The 23,628-nt window shown below is 44.0% G+C and overlaps 1 protein-coding gene across 2 annotated transcripts in view; it reads left to right on the top strand.

Annotated features, from left to right (window-relative positions):
* The window catches only part of ADGRG5 (adhesion G protein-coupled receptor G5), a 29,046-nt gene extending 6,781 nt beyond the window's left edge, over positions 1-22,265 (top strand). Inside the window, exons 2-13 of one of the 2 annotated variants that reach the window (XM_048515837.1) lie at positions 5,752-5,868; positions 6,515-6,659; positions 8,631-8,778; positions 9,374-9,508; positions 11,771-11,887; positions 12,966-13,011; positions 13,617-13,723; positions 14,911-15,032; positions 16,025-16,293; positions 17,776-17,875; positions 19,237-19,511; positions 19,609-22,265. In XM_048515837.1, coding sequence (XP_048371794.1) covers positions 5,808-5,868; positions 6,515-6,659; positions 8,631-8,778; positions 9,374-9,508; positions 11,771-11,887; positions 12,966-13,011; positions 13,617-13,723; positions 14,911-15,032; positions 16,025-16,293; positions 17,776-17,875; positions 19,237-19,511; positions 19,609-19,694 — 1,611 coding nt within the window. In that variant the 5' untranslated portion in view covers positions 5,752-5,807 and the 3' untranslated portion in view covers positions 19,695-22,265. Of the gene's footprint in view, positions 1-5,545; positions 5,869-6,514; positions 6,660-8,630; positions 8,779-9,373; positions 9,509-11,770; positions 11,888-12,965; positions 13,012-13,616; positions 13,724-14,910; positions 15,033-16,024; positions 16,294-17,775; positions 17,876-19,236; positions 19,512-19,608 lie in introns of those variants that run through there. The other variant, XM_048515836.1, reaches the window with a different exon arrangement.
* Positions 22,266-23,628: the final 1,363 nt, after the last annotated feature.

Below are 23,628 nucleotides of genomic sequence, written 5' to 3'. Positions count from 1 at the left end.
TGACCAGATTTAAACTTTGGCTGGATAGGCCTGTCTTACAGTCAGCGACAGAATGGTTCTCAAATGTCACTGCTTGAAGAGGAGAGTTGGCAACTTTTCTTGGGAAGACGTGGAAACAAATTTGGCAGAGGAATTGTTGAGAGTGGCCTCCAGCTGCCGACAGATGTTCCTTTATTATCCCAGACTCCAAGCTGTGTTTATTGGACATAGGATAAGTCTTCACACAATGGGAAAGGGCTCGGGACTTGGGCAATATTTCATGCCATTACTGGGCTGTGTGACTTGTGTTGGTGTTTCTCAGCTGGCAGACTGACAATGTTTTTAAGCAGAGCTAAAGATAGCATGAAAGAGTTGCCATTATTCGAGTCATGCACGCTCGATCTCCCCTCCCCCTTCCCCAAGCACAGCTTTCATTTCTGATCAAACAGGTTTTTTTGCAATACTTCAAAAACTTGTAGAACTTGAGAAACTGAGATAAGAGTGCTGACTGATCACAGGCAGTAAAAATACAATCATATCACCAGTCCGAAAAAAGCTGAAAGATGCAAAAAACAAAGCTGACAAAGGGTAGCAGGTCTCTTTCCAATTAGATATGTCACAATGTTGGTTCTTCTCTGCATGTCTGACCTACAGATGTAGCATCTGCTTAAATTGGAGTTATTAAGCACCAAGAGTTACTTATTAAAAACTGACTGCATATTGCTGGCTGCCTCTTTTGCATCTCTGAAGGCAAAAAGATGCATGAGAACCAGTGTGATGCGTTGCAGTTAGTGTTAGACTAAGATCAGAGAAACTTCAGGTTTGAATCCTCACTCTGTCACAGAAACTTGCTGGATAACCTTGGGACAGTCTCTCTCTCTCTCTCTCTCTCTCTCTCTCTCTCTCTCTCTCTCTCTCTGTGTGTGTGTGTGTGTGTGTGTGTGTGTGTGTGTGTGTGTGTGTGTGTGTGTGTGTGTGTGTGAGAGAGAGAGAGAGAGAGAGAGAGAGAGCCTAACCTACCTTGTGAGGATAAAATGGAGGAAAGGAGAATGGTGGGTCAGCCACTTTGGAACCCTGTTGGGAGAACAACAGAATATTGATATCTGAATGAATAAAGGATCGTACCACTTAGCACTCTGATAAAAACTATAATTTGCCTCCAATCTTGAAGTAATTCAGCTGAATTTATCAGCTTTACACACAGACCTATAATACCAGCAGGCCACTAGGATGTTTTGCCTGTAAATACTGTTCATAATATTACTGATTAACAAAAGCTTCTTAATATTTATTTTGGGTACTAAAAACTGGCTCTAAAATTATTATCATCATCATCATCATCATCATCATCATCATCATCATCATCATCATCATCATCATCATCATCATCATTATTATTATTATTGGTATTATTGGTATTATTGGTATTGTTATTTAATTCCTTTTCGTTTTAATACTCATCAGTTCTTGAGGATGCGTTGCTTGGCCTTTCTATTACAATTCGAACCTCACCTACCCAGGAAGGCTCTAGGACTGTAAAATTTCCATAACCGTAGCCTCGCCTCATTTGTGCGGATCCCAGTAGGGCTGCCTTCTGAATCTGGCAGATGTTGATTCTGTTGATTTTAAAATGTTGGAGGGGGGGGCAGTGATTGCACCCCTGTTGGTCCATTGATTTGGGAAGAGGGAGGAGATTAGGAAAAGCTTACCGGTAGTCCTTAAAAGCTGGGGCTTAAAAAGTAAGCTCCTTCTTTTGGCGCATTGGAATAATCATCCTAATCTTTCTTACTGATCATTGTCAAGATTACAAGATAATTCATCTAATACTGATTGAGCGCTCAAAGGTGCTGTAGAAATTCTCTATATTTATTCTCGTAATGTCAACAGTGGTATTATAATGGATTTTCACATACAGTTGCACATGCATACAAAAGATCTTTGCATGTATATGAGCAGAATGCATTATCGGTTTGTGGAAGGGAGTGCAGCTGGCAGAAGCCAAAGCATGTTTTCAAAGTAGTTCTTAGAAAGCAATCAAAAGCGCCCATCTGAGAAATAATGCCGGTAAATAAGTGCGTCTGAGCGTTTTACGCGCTTTGCTACCCTGTTTCCTAATGCGCAGCATATCCCCGGAAAATAAGATTTTATGCAGTAGGCTCGCCGAAGTGCTGGGTAAAATAAGTGCATCCCCCAAAAGTAAGAGATCGTAGTAAAGTGCCTTTTGTTCTGGAAGCATGCCTGGTTTTAACAGAATACAAAAAAATAAGTACATCCTTGAAAATAAGACAATATAGCGATCTTTTGGGAGCAAAAAAATTAATATAAGGCACTCATTCTAGCATTCTGTGGAAAAAAACAATATCGGTGTAGATCAACACATTGCTGCCAGCAACTTCAAGTAAACCAAGTGTTTGGGGGACGGGCTGGCAGTGTGCTCCACTCAAGTTTTTCAGGTTCCTCTACCAGAAGAAAATGGTAGAGCAACCTAGCATCGATTTGAGGGTGTTCCTTCTCCCAAATTGTAGCTCTGCCAGTTGCTTCTATACCTCCACCCCATCATAAGTCACTGTTGCTGATAAATGGTGGCTCCAAGAGCAATGATTTTGTCCAACACTCTCTTCTCTGAAACTGCTCCATTTGCTGCCTGCAACGCATTTGCTTTCAGTTTGTGTCACGCTCTGTGGTTGATCAAGACGGCAAAAGATGCAGAAGTGAACATGCTGTCCAGGTGCAAATGTCTTCAAAGGTTCAGCTCATCGCTCTGAATGTGACAACTGACTTCAGGGTCTGGAGTCTTCAGCCCCTTCCGCACATGCAAAATAATGCATTTTCAAACCACTTTCGCAACTGTTTGCAAGTGGATTTTGCTATTCAAAGAGCTTCAAAGAGCACTGAAAGCAGTTTGAAAGTGCATTATTTTGCATGTGTGGAACGAGCCTTCGTTGCACAACAGCTCTTTAACCAAGAAGTGAGTTTCCTGTTCTAGATCTGCCATGTGGATAAACAGTTCATGCGTACAGCTTACCAGAAGTCTCCCACCCCACATGAAGGAGAGAATTTAATCAAATGAGCACAATTAAATCAGCATATCTCTGAGGTAAGTGGACTAATCCAGCTTTGGGGCAATGACATTTTCACATTTTAAAAACTTCTGCTTTTATATACTTTTGTATTTATACACTTTATATATATATGTTATATTTTTTATATTTAAATATTTTATATTGGAGAGGCAAGCTTCTCTCCTATTCTGTTCCATGGTCCCTGGGTGGGTTGCACACATCTTTATTAGAGATATGCACAGAAATTTTAGTTTGGTTCAGATTTGGCTTGTTATGCTTGTTAAACAATTTGTTCAAGATTCTTGAATTGTGGTACGACTTGTGTTCTGAGACGTTCGGTTGACATTTGTTGGATAAATTTAGCAGAGTAAAACAGAAGAGAGAGAAAGTCACAGTTGCTTTTTATATAAATGAATTTTACTAACTAAGGAAGGGTTACAAAGAGAGAAAATAACAACACCTTTCTATTCGAGCACTACACTTGGTCACGTACTTCTGCCTCATGGTTTTCACACCGTGGCTACACTGCTCAAACAAAGAAACAGACTTGACTTTATAACTTCTGCCTACGTGACCAGTGGCATATTAGCAATGTCAAACTGACTGACCAATAGCTTAATCAGTAGACTGCCATAAAACTATGACCTCAGTAACTAGTTTACATACAGTAAACCCTTTCCATGATTGAGTTGTGACAGACACTTGTAAATTCCAACAACATTTCTATTGGTTTTGATGGGATACCACCTGTCCTCTGATCCATTGGTATGAAATTCTCAGGACTGATCTCATTCATGTGGTCTTCCCCACCAATTTTCACGCAGGCCTCTGTTTGAGTTGCAAATCAAAATTGTAACTTCTGCAAACTAAACTGCGAAGAAAAAACTCTTCTGAATATTTTAACACTCAACGCTGAAAGGACAGGCAAAGAGAGCATTCATAAATACTGACCTTGCTCACATTTCTGGGCAAATTATTTTACTCTTATGGAAGGGGGAAACATAAAACTACTATGTGCTCGTGGGGGATTTTGTAGCCCCTTTGGAGGTTTCACTTGATTTTTAATTAATGAGTTTTAATGAGATCAGCAGGTATGGTTTGACCCAGATTACTTTTTTTGGTGCTAGAAGCAGGCTCCAGATGTATCATTTTTATTATTGAAGCACATGGATTTTGTACTGTGATCCCAAATTTAAGAACTCAGCAGTGTTTCAGAATTTGAAAAGCATTACACTTGGAGCTCAGCGAAGTCACGCAAATTAAACGGAGAATCAGATTGAAGAAACCACACATTTTGAAGAATGAGAGTCCCAAGATTATTTAGTTGAGCATGCCAGCTCAAAGCACACATACTTTGTACGTTTTTTCTGCCTCTATTTGGAATTATTTTCACATGTAGTGTAAAATGAGTATCTCAAAGGCCACGAGCTGGTTAAAAATCAAACAGGTTTGCTTTGGTTTGGTTTGAAATTGCAGTAGGCATCATGTACTTTCTGTCTTTGTCTTTTGTTACTTCCTGGATTGGAGGAGTCGTGACAATTGCCTGTGTAATGAAGCACTGTAAAAACTGGCACATAAATGGAACATCTTTTTTTTTTGCTAAGAAGAAAAGGCAGTGGTGCCCAAGTGGCCTCATCTAGTTCAGAGCATAAAGACCAGTTCACACATTACAAAGATTTCATGTTATGTGTGTGTCTGTGTTGGCAGATGTGGTCTGGGAGTTCTGAGATTGGAATTCTGTGATTTAGCAAACTTGTCTAGCCCATCCCCCAAACTACATGAGGCCAAACAGGGATTTTTTAAAAAAAGTTTGGGAAAATGACACCATGGGGGAAGGCCCTTCTCCAAGCATGCCATGATCACAATCCAGATTGGGCTCTCCACGCATGGGAACTGAAGAGAACTCACAGCTCACATCTCATTGTTATACAGGTGGGAGTTCTCGACCTAATCATCGTAGTTCATAATGGGTAAATCAGAAATCAAGAGGATCAGGGATCTCCACCAGCCTGTAAAAGGCATATTTGGGGTACAGAGCTGATTTGGATTAATGTCACCAGGGGTGTACTGCCCAGGAGGACATATGGAGTCAAATGTCCCCAGGCTGTGGCCATTTAGTCACATGGGAAGGCAGAAAATCACCCCCTACACTCCTCCTTCCTCCCCCTAGGTCCATACACTGACTTCAAGACCTGGTGCAAAAAAAGTTGTTTGGTCATAGTTGGGGGAAGGTGGCCGCCCATGTGGGGGGGGGGGGGGGCTCAGATTTTGCACCGGGCTACATTTTCCCTAGATATGCCTCTGAGCGTCACACAGAGTAGGGGTTCTGCTGTTCAATCCTGGTCAGTTTTGGTTTTGACACTGAGATCGGCACAGGAGTCCAACTTTTTGATTAGCTGGCTAGCTGGGGGTTGAAGGGTTAAATCCCTTCTCCTGTGCCCATGATTCAAAGCAGCCCCTCCCTCCTGCCCCCACACATGTAGTTTGCTTCTTACAGTCAGAAGGTTATCAGTGATCTTAACTGGATCAGATTGTGCCCTCTAGAGACGGATGCGTCTGCAGAATGAACTCGGTGCCGTTTTATTCCGATGCTTTCGTTTCAGCCAAGAAATCCCTGCAAAAGCATTTTCCCGTTCTGCTGCCTTGCAGCCTTTTCCAATATACAAATGCGGTTCTCCAAGCATCAGCTCCAGTCTGTTTCTTGTTCCAGCCATTCCTGTCTGGTGAGCCTTTGCAGAGTGGTGTTACGTTCCACGAAATGCAGAGATGGACCCTGGTTTATGGATTTGCCTCTTTGCATGCGCGACTTTCCCTGCCCAGCTAACAGGTAGCGATGTCTCATTCGGGCTACAGGTTTCCCAGCAAGGCAATGGGCTTGCAGTCCTAAAGACCAAACTAGGTGATATGCTGGGAGATTGGTGGTCATAGATAACAGGCAGGCTTTCTGGTGGGAACGAAAGATTATACCAGTATGATTGCATTGTGCTGTCCAACATCGCAGTAAAAAAAAAATTCTTAAAACTACAAAGTAAAAGGTGATTGGAAACATTTATAGCATCAAACAGATGGGAAACAATGTGGAACTCCACAGGAAAAAAGGTCCATTAGTAGGTTCAATATGAGGTTAAACACTTGTGCGGAAAGGGCCCCAGTTCTCCAAAACTTATTCCTTTACCCTAACCCAGAGGTGGGATCCAACCAGTTCTCACCACTTCTTTAGAAATGGTTACTAATTTTTTCTGAGTGCCAAGAAGGGGTTACTAAAGCAACCTCCCTGCCCAATAGGGACTGGAGGTGCGTGTGTGCGGCAGTGCCACTGTTTGAATCCCACCACCATCGGAACCTGTTATTAAAATTTTTGGATCCCACCACTGCCGTAACCACTATATCCTGCTGCTGCAGGAGAATATGGAGATTGAAGGCTGTGGGTTTTCCCCACTCTGATTCCTTGTTTTTCCCACATCTGTGCTAAGGATTAAAACCCAGCAAAGAAGCAGTTGTGCAAAATTCAAGTTCTGATGGTGAAGTCTTGGGCAAGTATGCAATAGAAGAAGCCATGGAGACCTTCAAAGGACACTTGGCCGGAGGCTGTGTCTCCAAGGGGAAGGAGCTAGTGAGGTAAGCTGCTGGTTTGAGCAGACATTTTGTGGTCCCACCCACCACCTTGTGTCACAGTTCCAAAGATGCCCCCAAGCTCAAAAAGGTTGGAGACCCCTGATTTGTGTGAGAAAGTGCAGGACCTTCTTTTCTCCAGGAGCTTCTCTTGGGGTATTTTGCACCATTTTGTACTTGGGTGCAAATATCAGAATACAAAATGCAGGCATACCTGGTAAATCAAAGGGTACATCAATACTTCAAGTCTAGCTTTATATAAATCAACAATGGAGCCCCATGTAGGATATTGTCTATAGTCTGGTCACATTGTCTCCATCAAAGAGCTGAAAATATGCCAGAATGGGTAACCAAAATGAGCAATGATTCTAGAAGGGTAGCTGTGTTAGTTTGTGTAGTAAAACAAAACATATACGTCATATGGATGTACACTCTGCACATCTGAGGAAGTGAGACCTTTCCCATGAAAGCAAATGCTCTAACAAGTTGTCTAATCATTAAGGTGCCACGCCATTGTATTGCTGTTCAAAATAATCATTAGAGCGAGTCCTTCCCCATGAGGAAAAGTGAAAGCATTTGGGGTTAAATCCATATTAAATGTTCCATTAGCAGAATGGAACTTCCCTGCCCCTCCTTTTCCAGTTCAGTCCACTGATATCATGAGATGATGCTCCTGGGGCAAAGGAGACTCGTAAGAATGACATGATGGAAGGATTTCTGCAGTAGGGAGGAGGAATCAGTGGAAACTGACAGTTTCGCTTGGATCCAGCCCTTGCGGAGTTCAAGTGAAAAACCAGTTAAGGAAGGAAATGAGAGAGATTTGTGAAATGGCTCATAGAAAAGCTGGGAGAGAGAATCTTTCCTCCTACTCAAAACACTTGATCCGTTAACTAGTGTCTTTTAAGCAGGTCTCTGGAGAGGTGGCATAGACATCTGCTAAATAAATTATGACTTTACATTGCAGCCGATTGAGAAATGACAAACAGAAGTGCTTCATCACTGCATGTATAATTGACACATGAAATTAAAAATCACTTACAAGAAGTTCTTTTGAAAATCACAGTGATGTGGCTTTAAGGGAGTTTGGAATACATCACACCCAGTGTGTACTTTTACCTGGGGCTCATTCCGCACATGCAGAATAATGCACTTTCAAACTGCTTTCAGTGCTCTTTGAAGCTGCACGGAATGGCAAAATCCACTTGCAAACAGTTGTGAAAGTGGTTTGAAAATGCATTATTTTGTGTGTGCGGAACGGGCCTGGATTTTTGGAAAGAACTGGCACTTGTTATAAATGGGAAGAGAGGAGGCCCCCGAAATTCATAGAGCTGGTTACTATACTTTCCCCCTCCCATCTTATGTTAATATACTGTTGTATGTTAGATCAATATATGCTTCCTTATTGCTGTAGAGATGAGTAAAAGGATTTTGGAAAGCAGCATTTGTATTAATTTTTATTTTACTTCATTTAGATACACTTTTCTACCCAGGGGGACCCAAAGTGGCTTGCACATGTGGGGAAGGCTGGAATATCAGAGCTGAATTTGTGGGTGTGGGTCAAATGCTATCAAATCACTTGATTTATGGTGACCGATGAATCCATGTCTTGGAAACCATCCTATCGTTAACAGCCTTGTTCAAGTCTTGCAGACGGAGGCCCGGGGCTTCCTTTATACAGTCAGTCCATCTCACGTTGAACTTACTCTTTCCTTGCTGCCAAGGTTGCTTTCCAAGCATTATAGAGTTGGCTAAAGGAGATATTTTTCAAAGCTGACCACAGGATTGGATGTTGCCTCTCCCATCAAAACTTGTTGAGTATTTGTAGGTGTGGCATCTGCTCAGTCCTCCAATCCATCTCCGTTATTTTCAAACACCCCAATTGTTGCCTTAAGAACAAGGAGTCTTTCCCTTCTGTGTTCACCCGTGTGTATGTGCGTGCCTCCGCCTCAGTCCTCTGTCACACGTGCTTCTTTACAGAGCCAAACAAAATCTGGAGAAGACGTTGCAGGAAGCCAATATGTCACAGGAGAATCTCATTGTGGCTCATGAAGATGTACAAACATTAATATTCAGAATAAAGCCCAAAGATTTCAGGGGGCTGAATATCAGCAGTGACCTGTTAAAGGTCAGTATTTCCTAATTATATGCCTTGCTGTGTAATCTGTGCTACTGAGTATAAATGTCCTGTTTTTGTCCTTCTGGAGAACGGAGGAAATTTAAGGAGTCTCAAGCTGACTCCGGCGCTTCCCCAATGGGCTGGTTCTCCCTAAGATGGTGAACCTGGTGGCCAACTTACCCTGCATAACAGCCTGACATGAACTGTTGGTTCTCCACAGTGTCCAGATGCCTGATTCAGATTGGGACTGTGGGACACAGGAAAAAGGGGTTTCGGATACCCCATCCTGTGCCATTATTCTAACCAGGATGGGGGTTATTTATCCTGTTGGGGAAAACCCACATTTCCACTGGTTCTCAAGTTGGAAAATTGGCACAAGAGGGAAGGCTCCAGTTCCTTCTGCATGACATTATGGTCCTGATCGAAATGGGGCACACCACATTTGGGAATTGAGGAGGTCCTGCAACTCAGACCTGACTATTATGTAGGGTGGGGACCCCAAACAAAGGTGGGCCTGTTTTATTTACCTCCATGTTTTATTAACATTTGTTATATGTTAACACAAAATCATTGCCACTGGTTGATAAGAACAGAACACCAACAGGTCACCACGTCAATAAAGAACCAAACGCGGCACTCCATGAGCTTCCCGACTGCGCTGACAGAGAGGGCCCGGGCCTTGCCTGCAAATGAGATGAGATTGACCTGCGTTTACCTGAAAGCTTCCTGCCTCTTTCAGGTGAGGCATGCCTTGGGCTGGTTGATGGGACCCTGGCTGCAGAAGCTGAGTGTATGGAGGAGAGTGTTATGCTGGCACGACGGCCCGCTCTCCATTATATGAGTTTGTGGAGATGGATCAGAATGTGTATAAATTTGTGTATTTAATCAAGGAGGATTAATTCAAATGAAACAAGGATTTAAGAATCAAAATGGAGTGTCTCTGTATAGTGACCAGCTGAAGCCTGCATGTTTGCAAAGGTCAAAAGCCATGTTACCTATGCAAGCAGGCTAAAGATAACATCTTTGGGATCTTGTCTACGTGACAGTAGAAAGGTGCATTTTATGACATTGTGTTACAACTAGCTAAATCATTGTGATTAATTAAATAAGGGAAAAGTATTCTATATAGTTAAATGAACATAGAAATAATGAGAGTGATTCATATCCACATGTATTTGTATTTCACTATAATTCTATTGTTGTTAGAATCATTGTATTAGAATTGTGTTTTAACATTTCAAACTGTTGGGAGACGTTTTATGATCCAGAAGAATGTCAAGCTTGCATAGCCAAGGCATAGCCTAGCTGCATGGCCTGAGGACATTGGCTTTCTCTGAGAGCCAACCAAGAATAACAGGTTTTTCTTGAAGACAGTGAGCTAGCTTTTATGGTAGTCCTTTGTATATGCATATGGGCAAGGATGGCCATAAGCTCACAGCGTGCAGTTTGAATTACAGAATGGAATGTAATACGTAAGGGGTTTGTCTTATTGTGACCAGAAGACAGATCTGACCAATGAGATTCTTAAGGGGTATGGATGATAATACGTAGAGTAAAGGGATGGACTGTGTGACGTCTTTGCATCTACAAAAACTCAGGTCTTCCTATACTGAGCGTGACTCTCACTTGAGAGCCACCCGAAAGGGGGCGGGGCTCTCGCTTGAGAGCACCACGGTGCCTATCCTTCGGGAGAAGGTCACCTCCTGGTTCTAAAGTTTGTGCCTTTCCCTCGGGGGTTGGGGAAGGTCACCTTTTGTAACTTATCTGTATTCTGTAACGTTCTAAATTCCATGTCTTTGAATTGAGAGCTCTCTCCCTCGGGAGAGTTTACATACTGTAATCTTTATCTAAATTCTGCCAAAGTAAAAACTATCTGTTTGTGTATAATGTCAGATGTCTTTTGCCGTTTCATTTTAACTGTTGGTTTTTCTTAAAAACTAACTCAGCTGTGTTGGACCAGAGACTCTCTTCTGGCCCCACAAGTTGTACCCAGGCTAAATTTTCCACTGGCTGTTCTGTCAGTGGAACCCAGCATTCCCCCCTTCCTAGGGGATAGTGACAGTTGCCTGCCCCAGATTGGGAAATTCCTCACAATTTAAAGGTGGAGTCTGAGGGGTGGGGGTTAGCTTGACGAATGGGAGATCTTAGTGGGGTGAAATGCTACAGAATCCTCCAAAATGGCCATTTTCTCCACAGGAACTGATCTCTGCAATTTGGAGATCAGTCCAAATTCTGGAAGATCTCCAGGTCTCTTGGAAGTTGGCAAGACTAGAGGCAGGGGACCCTAAGGAATGTCGTGAGGGGCAGAATGGGGGTCTTCAGGAGAAGGGAATTTCCTCCTCTCTTACCGTTAGTCAAAAAATTAGTTTGGCTCTAATCCGCTCTCAAATGAAAATCAGCACCAGTTGTTTAATTGCCATTTTATTCCTCTAGGGTTAGATGCAGTCTCTTTGTTCTTGATATTTTCATGGCTATCACCTTTTTTATTCAGATTGTTATTTATTTATTTATTTGCTTACTTTCTTGCTCCATTTATTGGCCCCTTTTCTTGTTGTGATTCAAGGCAAAGCACAGAGTTATCAAAACAATGCAGTCATGTCCTGCATGTTGCACACAATGAATAGTTCAGTAAAAATGGAACATAAGGAAATAAAGGCAGCTTAATAACAAAAGACACTCTTCTTTAAAACCATGTTTTACTTCCCCCATGTATTAATGAGTGGATTTCTGTCACCAGTTTGGCAGATCAAACCAGTTTTGAGCATTAAAGTTATTTAGCTCCCTGTCTAGTAAATACTGATGGGACAATTATGCTTCCTTTTTAAAAAAGGTACCCAGGAGAAATGTAGAAATGCCTTATAATGCCTTATAAGGCTGTAGAAATGCCTTATAATGAGCATCATTGCCAACACAGGACTAAAACCTTCAGTCTCAGCAGAACCACAGATACATGTTTTGTAGGGAATTGTGGTCAATTTTTTCTCTGATCTTTGCCCTGTAGGATGAAAAGAACAGCTCCCTTCTAAACAACGACATTTTAGGGGCCACCCTTGGGGATGTCAAAATCACCAATCTCAGCCAACCAGTGGAGATCCGGTTTTGGCACAACCTCAGGCCAGTGAGTATGAAAAGTCTAGGAGGAGGTTTGTAAGGCACGCCTGGTAACAAAGCAATTTTGTGCCCTTTCACCGTCAGCCTTTTGTCTGTGTGCTCGATCAATGCATGCCTTAGTCAGATTTCATTGGCAATATATTGCTCAGTACCTCAATCCATAAGTTATTTTGAAGGGGAAGGTGTGAATGAAGAGTTTTTAAAAAAATCTTGTAAACTTTGCAAAATACATTCAGAGAAAACAATAGTTTTGCCTTGAGGAGAAAGCCACACTGCGAGGGAAAAGCCTTGTTCTTATCATAGGGTGGCACAGTAATGGTGAACAAGAGGCAGGGAGACCTGAGTTCAAATGCGGCTTGCCATAAAATGTAGGCTGCTTCCACATGCCAACATTAGTGAGATTTTTCTTACTCAGGTTCCCTCCAATTTTCAGTCCTCCCCCTCAATGCCACTGGGGGGGGGGGGTGAGGGGGTTGTTTTAAAGCAAGAGATGTTGCTATAGTTTTATCTGCAGTAGCAATATGTCAATTGCCTTTTTAAAACAACAACAGCAACAAAAACCCCTCAAAGAAGTCCTCCAGTTGTGGGAAGAGGAAGAAAATGCGGTTGCACGTGGCTGAGGCAAGGAAAGTATGAGGGAAATCACCCTGAAGTTGCTTCATTGCCACTGTGTTCACAACCATGAGAACCACAGGGAGCATTATAGCCATGCAAAATCCCTCCGAGTGAACTTGGGCCAGCCGCTCTCTCCCAGCCCAACCTACCTCTTATTGTTTTGTGAGGATAAAATGGAGAAGGGGAGAATGTTGTAAATCACTTTGGGGGCCCAGTGGGGAAAACAATGGGGTATCAATAAGACACACAAATAAATAACATTGTCGTTCACAGTATAGGCATGACTGAGCAATCCTGTCTTTGAGCTGCAACATGTGAGAGAATTCAGTGTGCCAAAGACTGAAGGGATGCCATTATTCATTGTCCAATAGCAACACACCTTTTGCCTCGCAGGCATATAACGGAATTGTATGGAATTTGGCCATAGAAGAAAAAACAGCACTACTGTGTTTTCCTTTGTTCTGTTGTAGGTCAGTAATTACAACATGACCTGTGTCTTTTGGATGGAAGGAAGAGGTAATATGTGCTCTCCCAATGACACTCCTTTTATCTTTTTTAAAAAATTTTGGTAAAATGTAGATGTATGTGATATGAGTTCAAGTTTTTGGATTTTGTGACCCCTAACAATTGAAATGGGAGTTTTAAATTTTTAAACAAGTGGAGAAATGTTGAGATGATCCCCCTACTCCAATCTTGAAAACTGTATGCATGGGATGCATGCTCTAAGGTCCCTTTGGCACATGCAGAATAACACACTTTCAATTTACTTACACAATTGTTTGCAAGTGGATTTTGCTGTTCTGCACAGTAAAATCCAGTTGCAAAGTGCATTGAAAGTGGATTGAAAATGTATTATTCTGCATGTGCGGGAGGGGCCTAAGTTCCCAAGCATTATACAAGAGGTTGTAAAGCATACAACAAAAAGACAAATTCCTGCTGAAGGCACAATGAAAAACAAATGAAACAGGGAGTGCCATTAGGTCTGTACAAATCCAGAATGGATGTAGTTTCAGGGATTGTAGGCATTGACCTTTGTTTGCATGGTGTTGCTTTGGTTTTACAGAAGACAGTTTGTTTGTTTGCTTTTGCTGTTTTCTGATTGTGATTCTTCTGTTGGGCAGAAGAGGGTACCCTGGGAACATGGAGCCCCGCTGATTGCAATACTATCTTCCAAGAAGGCATTGTCATATGCCAATGCTACCATCTTACCTATTTTGCTGTTCTCTTGGTAAGGATGTTGGCTTCTGGGTTCTCTTCTGGGCCTGATTCTCAGGACGAGGGTAGGCCTTTGTCTGGACTGCCCCACTGCAGATTGTGTGGACAAGTTCACGTGATGGGATGCTTTTCTGTTCAAAAATCATTCCCTGCACATTGAAGAACAGTATTCAAGAAGAGGATTTCTTGACATGCCACTCTTCCATGTGCAGGCTTTGGTTGTTTGTTTTGTATGGAGGTATGAACTGATATAAAGCCACAAAATCAGTGGCAGAATTTGTGTTAAGAGTGAAAATGAGCGGGTGGGGCAAATCTTTACATCCTCCTATAGGGCTACATCCACATAGGCCTGATGATTGTTCATGTTGCTTTCATTGCTGTTGCAAATGCATTTTGCTTTCATTTCTGTTGAAAAAAGCATTTGCAACAGCTACAGAGAGTCCATATTAATGGCTGAACAGTGAATTCCTACCCCACTCCAGCCATCCTGCAGCTTCTCCTTCCCATTCCTTTCCAGGTATTGTGGACAAAAATTGCCTGCACCTTTACCCTTATATCTCAGCAATGGAAAGGGTTAGGGAATTTTTTTAAAAAAAATACATGAAATCTAAGAATTTGGGGAACTAGTAGATTGTGCCAATACACCATTAAACATTATTGTGCTGTGGTTACAATTTAAATTATAATTACTTCAAAAAGCCCTCAAGAAGCCCACTGGTGATCCAGTTGGGGAAAATTGGTGGTGGAAGGAAATTGGTTCGCTTGTGGGTAAGACCTTCAAAAACATGGACTTTCCCATCCAGTTGACACCCAAATGCACTCAGCCTGGATTCTTTCATGAAAGATCAAAGTCTGAAAAGGGGATGATTCAAAGATAATAATGTGCAAAGTCACCCCAAAAAAGCATTCCAGTTTGGAAGCAAAGGCAAAACAGCCCAGAAATACAACCCCAAGATTCTTTGAGAAGTCTTAATTACACTTGAACCACTTTAAATTTGTAATGTAGATGTGTGCTAAGATGGCCGGGCTAGGTTTGGTTGCACATACTATTTAAAATAAGGAGAGAAAAGGTTCATGGAGAAGAATCTCTGGGCTTTTTCGACAGGAGTTGAGAGATCTGCTATGCAAAAAGTATGTAGCTGTGACAAGTTTTACATCTTTTGTTTTTCTATGCCTACCCTTCCTTCTCATCTTATGTAGCAAATCTCTCCACCTCCCTTGGATGAAGGTCTGTTGGATGCTTTAACTTACATAACTTCCATTGGCTGCAGTGTGTCAGCTGCTGCCTGTCTGCTCACTGCCTGTCTGTACCTTTGCTCCAGGTAAATACATCTTTGCTTCAGGCAGCATTCAAGTCAGGGAGCCTCTGGGTTGAAGATTTTTTGCCCCACCGTGCTTCCTCTCTCAGTGCACCACAAATGGGAAGCACTTCGGGACAACATTTCTTGCTCCCAACGTGCTTCCTGTCCCACCATGCGCCAGAGGGGAATCACCTTATGAAGAAGAAGAGTTTTGGATTTATACCCCCCCCCCTTTCTCTCCTGCAGGAGACTCAAAGGGGCTTACAATCTCCTTGCCCTTCCCCCCTCACAACAAACACCCTGTGAGGTGGGTGGGGCCGAGAGAGCTCCGAGGAGCTGTGATTAGCCCAAGGTCACCCAGCTGGCATGTGTGGGAGTGTACAGGCTAATCTGAATTCCCCAGATAAGCCTCCACAGCTCAGGTGGCAGAGCTGGGAATCAAACCTGGTTCCTCCAGATTAGATACACGAGCTCTTAACCTCCTACGCCACTGCTGCTCCTGCCCTGATGAGGCCCTGGTATGCTACTGCCAGTCTGAATAGACAGTACTGACCTTGGTGAACTAGTGATCTGATTCGGTTTAAGGCAGCTTCATGAGTATTCAGTTGCAATGACATTTTATTAAATATTTGTGGTGGCTCCCATCCCCCCACACACAAACACTGTCCTTTCCAGATGTCTCTATCAATCAACCAGTGCTCTCAATCAGTTCCTGCTCTGTATATGCTCTGTATATTCTACAATGTTTTAATTGCAGCAAGAATGCTAGTCACTTGGTTTAAAAAATGCGCATCAGGATCTTGAAGCACGCTAGGATTTCTTGCCACTCTGTGATTCACAGCCATGAGCTTGGGACGCAACTGAATTTCCAGTTTTCTACACAATCAATCCTAGTGGGAGCAAACCCAGCAGAGGATCTCGGTGTGGGGTAGATGTAGCTTGTGCTGTCTTTTTCTTCTCGCATTCTCTTGTGTCTGCAAAGCGAACAGGAACATTTTCTCATTTTTTTACAGGAAAAAGCAACACAACCCCACCACAAAGATACACGTGAACCTACTGGTGGCTCTATTTTTCCTTAAAACGTCATTCTTGGTCAGCGGGCCGCTGGCATCGGTCACTTCTTCACAGCCATGCCAGGTTGCAGCAGCCTTCCTCCATTACTCGTTGCTTTGCGGCTTGACCTGGATGGCCCTGGAAGGTTTCCACCTCTACATGCTTGTGATCCGAGTCTACAATGTGTACATAAGACATTACCTCCTCAAGCTGTGTGCTGCTGGCTGGGGTAAGGATTGGGTATGGCGACTCCTGCTGAAGAAATTCCACTAAGGAATGGGCCTTTTCTAGCGGGGCAATTTTGCTCTGATGACGGGAGCTGTTCTGCAGCATTACGTGGCCAGATGTTGGGTTTGTGAAAGCGATAAATATCTTCCCTTGGAAAAGCTACAGAATTTGTGGGGGGAAAATGAGCTCGTAAACAGTCTGCTGAGAAAGCCAATCTCGGGCTGCTTGTACAGAGAAGCTTGAAGGAGAGATTGGGCCGCTCCCCACTCACCATAAGCCGCGGGGTCACCTCTTGATCAGACGCGGGGATCCTGGACGTTCCCCACATCACCAGAGGTGATAAAACAAGGCTGCTGAACTTCAGTACTTTCAATGGCTGGTTATCCACTGGCGCTGGGCCACGCGGTGGAACCGGAGGCGCCTCAGGTAAAACAATCTTGTCCTGACTTGCTTCCTCTTTGCCGCCGGTGGAAAGATGAGGCATGTCAGGCAAGATTTCTTGTCCTGATGCACTTCCTCTTGCCCCACGTATGCTTCTCGCTTTCCATGGGGAAAGCGAGAACACTTCTGGCTTAATTTTTCATGCCAGATGGGGGCGAGGGTAGGTAACAGCTGGCAGTGGGTATTCGGCCAGTGAGACACTCCAGGGCTGAACAGGGGCATAGGATTCTTATCTCACTGCAGGTGCTAATTTTCTGCCCCTCAGTATTCTCCCCGGCTCTAATCAAGCGGATTACATCTTGCACTGTACCTTTGCATCCTGAGTCCTTTGCAGTGCCCTTCCCACCTTCTGAGCAAATATAAAGGCCCGGAGATCTTCATTGCCTTCATTTGTCTCTTGAAAGTTTATAATCCTGAAAATCTAGCTGGTCTTCAAGGTGCTACTGGACTGGAATCTTGTTCTTCCACTGCAGACCAACCCTGCTACCCACCTGAAACTTTCTCCTTTTTGGTGTCCAAACTGGAGGGGGGTGTGTGTTGTATTATTATGGGATGTCGTTCTCTAATTGTGTTCCTTTCACTGTGCTCTTTCCCAACACTGCTTTGTTATGATCTTTTGGAGTGAGCACAGTTCAAACAGGTTCTCATGCTATCTAGCTGGAAAGCTACACATTTTTGAAGGTAGTATCCCAGACTGTACCATTTTCCTTTCAGCTGCCCTTTACTGCTGCCATTTTCCTACCTACATGACTGGAGGGCTTTTTATGGGCTTTTAAAGAAGAATAGTAATTGCTACAGTGCTAGACATGTGGGCCTTTTAGAGCCAAATGCTGGCCCATGTGTGAACTGTACTGTGCAAATTGGTGGAGAATTCAAGTAGGTGCTGTAGGTAGGGCGGTATAGTAAATCAAATAAATAAATATAAATAGGTAGGTGCTGTGAGACCTTGGTGTTCTTTAGTACAGTGAGTGTGCCTAAACCTACATACATTGTTGTCTTTATTGCGCAAATCTTCACCATGGCCCATTTTCTGATTCCACAGGGCTCCCTTGCTTAATGGTCATGGTCATCTTCCTCATCAATAAAGAGGTTTACGGAATCCACCAGGTCCAAACCAGCCATTCATACAGCAACAGAACTATGTGAGTTAGGAAAAGATTTCAAACTTTCAGCGGCATTTTTTGGTTTAGGAAGTACTGGGATGTATTACTAGAATATACACTGGAATATATATTTGTGGCTCATATAGAAGGAAATACATGCCCTTCCCTTTAAGGAGAATGAGGATGCTTCATGGACATTTGGGGCAGTTGGTAACTGCACCTTCCCTATGAGGAGAGGCTGCAGCATTTGGGACTCTTTAGTTTGGAGAGGAGACGGCTGAGGGGGGATATGATTGAAGTCTATAAAATTATGCATGGGGTAGAAAATGTTGACAGAGAGAAATTTTTCTCTCTTTCTCACAATACTAGAACCAGGGGGCATTCATTGAAAATGCTGGGGGGAAGAATTAGGACTAATAAAAGGAAACACGTGTGATTGGTGTTTGGAATATGCTGCCACAGGAGGTGGTGATGGCCACTAACCTGGATAGCTTTAAAAGGGGCTTGGACAGATTTATGGAGGAGAAGTCAATCTATGGCTACCAATCTTGACCCTCCTTGATCTCAGATTGCAAATGCCTTAACAGTCCAGGTGCTCGGGAGCAACAGCTGCAGAAGGCCATTGCTTTCACATCCTGCATGTGAGCTCCCAAAGGCACCTGGTGGGCCACTGCGAGTAGCAGAGAGCTGGACTAGATGGACTCTGGTCTGATCCAGCTGGCTTGCTCTTATGTTCTTATGTTCTTATGCAGAAGGGTTAGAAAAATTAACTGTAAAACTTTCCTCGTTTTGACTGTGGCAGTACCCAACCATCTAAATTTCTGAATGCTGTGCATGTTGCAAAAGTTTGCGCCCTGACCTGGATCTCATCAGACCTAGGAAGCCTTAGTTATTACTTTGACAGGAGACCACTAGGGTGGCATTAGCAAACCACCTCTGTTCATCTCTGATCTTGGAAACTCTACAAAGCCACCAAGAATTAGTTGGGACATGACAACATTCTCCACCACCATTATATGCTTCAAGCCCTCCCAGAGCCTGCTGACTTAATCCTGTAGAAAACTAGAATTCTGAGATTGCAAATGCCTTAACAGACCAGGTGCTCGGGAGCAACAGCTGCAGAAGGCCCTTGCTTTCACCTCCTGCATGTGAGCTCCCAAAGGCACCTGGTGGGCCACTGCGAGTAGCAGAGAGCTGGACTAGATGGACTCTGGTCTGATCCAGCTGGCTTGTTCTTATGTTCTTAATTCGCTTGCTTGGCTGCAGTCAGACAAAATGCATTCATACTACAGAAAGTGATAGTACCCACAATCATCATTTTATTGCCTCTTTCTGTGGGGAAGAAAATGAAAAAAAAATACTTCTCAAGTGCCTCAAATCTTCTGCGTTTCCTTTCCCAGGTGTTGGATCACATCCATCAAAGCACATTACTTCAACTTGATTTACGTCAGTGGCGCCGTGCTTTTCAATATGATCGTCTTGATGCTTGTGGTTTGGCAGCTGAGGCAGCTTGGAGCCAAGTCTTGTCAGCAGAAAGAGCATTCCTGCAGGGATCTGGTGACAGTTCTTGGATTGACATGCCTCCTGGGCACAACCTGGGCACTGGCATTCGTCTCGTTTGGGGTCTTCTCCATCCCACAGCTCTTCCTGTTCACTATCCTCAACGCACTTCAAGGTTTGTCAACCGTGTGTGCCATTGAGCGCCAAATCGCCTCTCAGCTGATTTCCATTTGTGAAAGTCTTGATTCATTTGAGGTTGTCTTTGCTCGCAGGACTCTTCATCTGCCTCTGGTGCTGCGCCTTGAGATGCCGCTCACAGGAAAGCGGCTCAGGAGGGACCTCGCGTCCATCTCAGTAACTGCAGCATCATGGGAGATGGGATGACCCTGGGCCAAGCATGCCGAGGATGAAAGGAGCTTTTGAGATCAGATGCCTGTTCAAAGAAACCGGCCCACTGTCTCGACTCCAAGCCATCCACAAATGTCAGGGCCCAGAGGGTATACTGGTACATCCTGATTTACTCTGGAGTGTGACAGTTTTGCTATTCAAAGAGGAACTCTTGCAGTAGGTCAAAGAAGACAGCTGATGTGACTCCTGATCCTTCATAGAATCATAGAGTTGGAAGAGACCACAAGGGCCATCAAGTCCAACCCCCTGCTATGAAGGACACACAATCAAAGCACTCCCAGCATAAGTTCATCCAGCCTCTGTTGAATCTTGAGCACTTGCAGGACAGGGGGTGTTTATCAGCTGATCTCTATTATGGCTGGGCAGTAGCTGTTCTGTGTTCGACAAGTGCTCTTTCCTATGCATCCGGGATTCATCAGACGAGAGACAGACTAATTCAAAGCATATTTTTGCTTCCTTCAGGCAGAATGATAGAACAGGGCTTCCTTAGTGTGCAAATCTTGTATTGTAGTAATAAGAATGGGAAATTCCACAGGGCCTGAGGATTGCATGGTAGTTTCTAGGTACTCTGGCACCTACTGTCAGGAAAGACTGACTTCTGCTCTGCATGGTTGGTGGTGGAGTGAAAATGTACTCCTTTCCACTGACATAGTTTCCTGTTGTTTTTTGAGCACAGGACACTGGGTCAACAAGAACCCTTTCAGGTATTATCAGTTTATAATGAAATGAAGTACTTGTCTTTGATATGCATTGTGCAGAATACAGCAGACTTCATTCAAGGCAGCTTTTCTGAGGCAAAGTTACCTTATTTTCCCCATCACTAAAACAACAATGTGTTGATCCTGGGAAAATACAGGATAACCTCAGCTAGCATGTCCTTTACCTTCTCAGTAGTGCATGGAATATGATCATGTAAGCGTTCTAAGTACCTATTGGATAGTGCCTATGAAATCATTCATCACATGATGAGATCATGAGAGTTCTTATTGGGTCAGCCCAAAGTCCATCTAGTCCAGGATTCCATTTCCAATAGTGCTCAGCCAGATTCTTATGAGAAGGACATGTCATAGCTCTCCTCTGTTGGCTGTCTGTACCATCTGGTACACACATGGCCTCTAAACATGGTGGATCTGTTTAATTATCTACCAATAGCTGCTGATTGATCAATCACATTTTCAAAAATTATCTAAAAGCTCCACTCCCAAAATCTCCTGGTATTTCTCAAGCCGGAGCAGGCAACCAAGTATCAAGTACAGGAGAGGGGGAAAATATACAAACAGTAACCACGAGATGGCACCAAAAACCAAAATCATGCCTGAGCAACAAAACAACAAAATCCAGTTCAACCTGGCATGCAGCGTGTGTGCATGTGTGTGTGTGTGTGTGTGTGTGTGTGTGTGTGTGTGTGTGTGTGTGTGAGAGAGAGAGAGAGAGAGACAGAGAGACAGAGAGAAACAGAGACAGAGAAGCCAGCGGTGCATGTCTGTTTCCTGTGGATGTCTTTGACAAATGTCAGGGATGGGTCTGAGAAATTCAGCAGGGTTTCATGCAAAGCACTGGGCATTTCTAGGAGATAGTTAATGCATCACCAAAGTTCCATTCAAATCATTCTGGTAAATTGTACCAGAGGGCACCCAGGGCTGGTTTCCCCATTATGCTAAATAATGATGCTCAGTGGCTCAGAACCCCCTGTGGCTCTTCTGAGCCCAGTTCCCCAATGTGGCCCAACCCCGTGTTTGGGGAGAGTGGGCAAGACCTGTGTGATAGGTTGGTCCCACCTTAAAACAGCCGCAGCTTAGGTTGCTGCCGTCGTGCCAGGAATGGACATGAGAGTTGCTGTTTTGGTGGATGGACACTGCGAATTTGGCTTTCCACAAGCTGCAGAGTGAGAACCACTGGACTAAATGCTAGGCAGCTGAAGGCTCCAGCTAAATTAGGACTCTTCCAGCTACAGTACAAGCATCTGGAGGTCCAGGGAGCAAAAATGTGGCTGTCTTGCTCTTTCCACGCATCTTTCTAAATCCTTCCCAGCTCAGAACCCCCGAGCAGCTTCCTCATCATAAAATCAGAAAGTGGTGACCATATTCCCAGTTGAAGGGAAAGGCAGTCTGTCTAACGTTATCAGCAAAATACGTCTTATGTTACTCAAGACATTCTGTAGGAACTGAAAGCCGCCTAGGTGATGGGAATATTGTCTGCTGATGTAGTTGCCTCACCCAGCTACTTCTTCTTCTGCACACTGGCTTGGAAAATCCATCTTTCAACCTATGAAGCAACATACCTTCTTAAAGCCTGCACAATAAAGCTGTGCTATTCGTGCTCTAGAAGACCTCTAAAGATCTTATCTCCTTATCCATGGTGTTCAGAGGCATTGCCACCATGTTGACAGAAGCTCAGGGCTTTCCCCTACCTGGGACTAAATGGCTGCTGCAGAGTCTGGTCTGGGTGAAAGAAGGTGGCTGCTGGCAAGTGGTGGTCTTTTGGCTGATGTTTGGGGTCAAGCGGATCGTCTTTTTGCTGGAGGGGCCTGGAGACTGTCCTGGGATTACAGCTGATGTTCAGACTCCCAATATCAGTTTCCCCCTGGAGAAAATGGCTGCTTTGGAAAGTGGTCTCTATGGTATTATACCACACGGACAACCCTTGCTTAGGAACACCAACCTCTAGGAGGGATCTGGAAACCCCTGGAATCACAGCTCATTTCCAGACTACAGAGATCAGGTCTCCTGGAGAAAATGAACTTAGTGGACTTCCTGGCGTTGTATGCCACTGAGGTCCCTGACCTGCCCAGGCTCCCCCCACCCCCGATCTTTTGGAGTTTCTCAACCTGGAACTGGCAATTCTATCTGTCCATCCTCAACAGTGACCGGGGAGGACCTGGCAATTTCCTCCCCTCCCCAAAGTGATTGCCAGCTTTGGGTTGGGAAATACCAATATTTGGTGAATGGAGCCTAGGGAGCATGGGGAGGCGCGTTACTGAGATATAATACTTCTAAAGCAGCTATTTTCTACAGAGGAACTGGTCTTCATAACCTGGAGACCGATTGTAATTCCAGCATCTACCTGGTAATTGTCAACCCCGCCCCCAAACCCTCCCCTTCCCCCCCCCCCCGACATCTACAGGACTTTCACAACTTGCATTTAGTAACCTTTAGTGTCCAGCCTGACACTGCTGGTCATCTCCTGGATGCCCTGCTCTTCCTTCAGTTCATCATTTGAGTAGTCTGTGCCCCAGAGAGGGTCACAACATGGTCATTTGGCATTCAGGATAGACCAGGTCATGACATGGGCATTTGGCATTCAGGATAGATAGACTGATAAGATAGAAGGCCATGAACTATTTGCACATTTGTCTGGTAATTACCTCTGAGTAAACATAGGATCGGGCTGTGTTGTTATCATGTGGCCTTTGCAGAGGCAGCAGCTATTATGAGTCAAGAGGTGGAAGAACCAGATTTTTCTGACACCCATGCTGAGAAAAATACTACTGGGGAAACACCCTATTTGTACGCAGGGAGAGGGGAGAGCCTCATTTCCCTTTAATATTGAGTCTAGAAGGGAGGATTCGTCAGCAATGATTCTCAGCCATGCACCAGATGAAGAAGCAAGAGGAAAGCGAAGACAGGACATCCGCTAAGGAAGTTCCCCTTCTGCATCTAGAAAAAGTGGGTGGAGGTTTGTTTCACTTTCTCTCTTTCGCCACTGTGTCCAAGGGGAGACGGGCCTTCTAACATTGTGGAAAGTTCACGACAGGGCGGGGATATACATTTGAAATAAATAAATAAATGATGGGCCTTTCCAGGGTAAGGTTGCCAGCCCCAGGTTGGTGATTCCTGGATGTTTTAGGGGTAGAAGCTGAGGAAAGCAGGATTTTGGGAAGGGAA

Source organism: Sphaerodactylus townsendi, linkage group LG14, assembly GCF_021028975.2.
Source record: "Sphaerodactylus townsendi isolate TG3544 linkage group LG14, MPM_Stown_v2.3, whole genome shotgun sequence".
NCBI classification, from domain to species: Eukaryota; Metazoa; Chordata; class Lepidosauria; order Squamata; family Sphaerodactylidae; genus Sphaerodactylus; species Sphaerodactylus townsendi.
The sequence above is the reverse complement of the archived record's forward strand: the minus strand, read 5'-3'. Positions and strand labels throughout refer to the sequence as shown.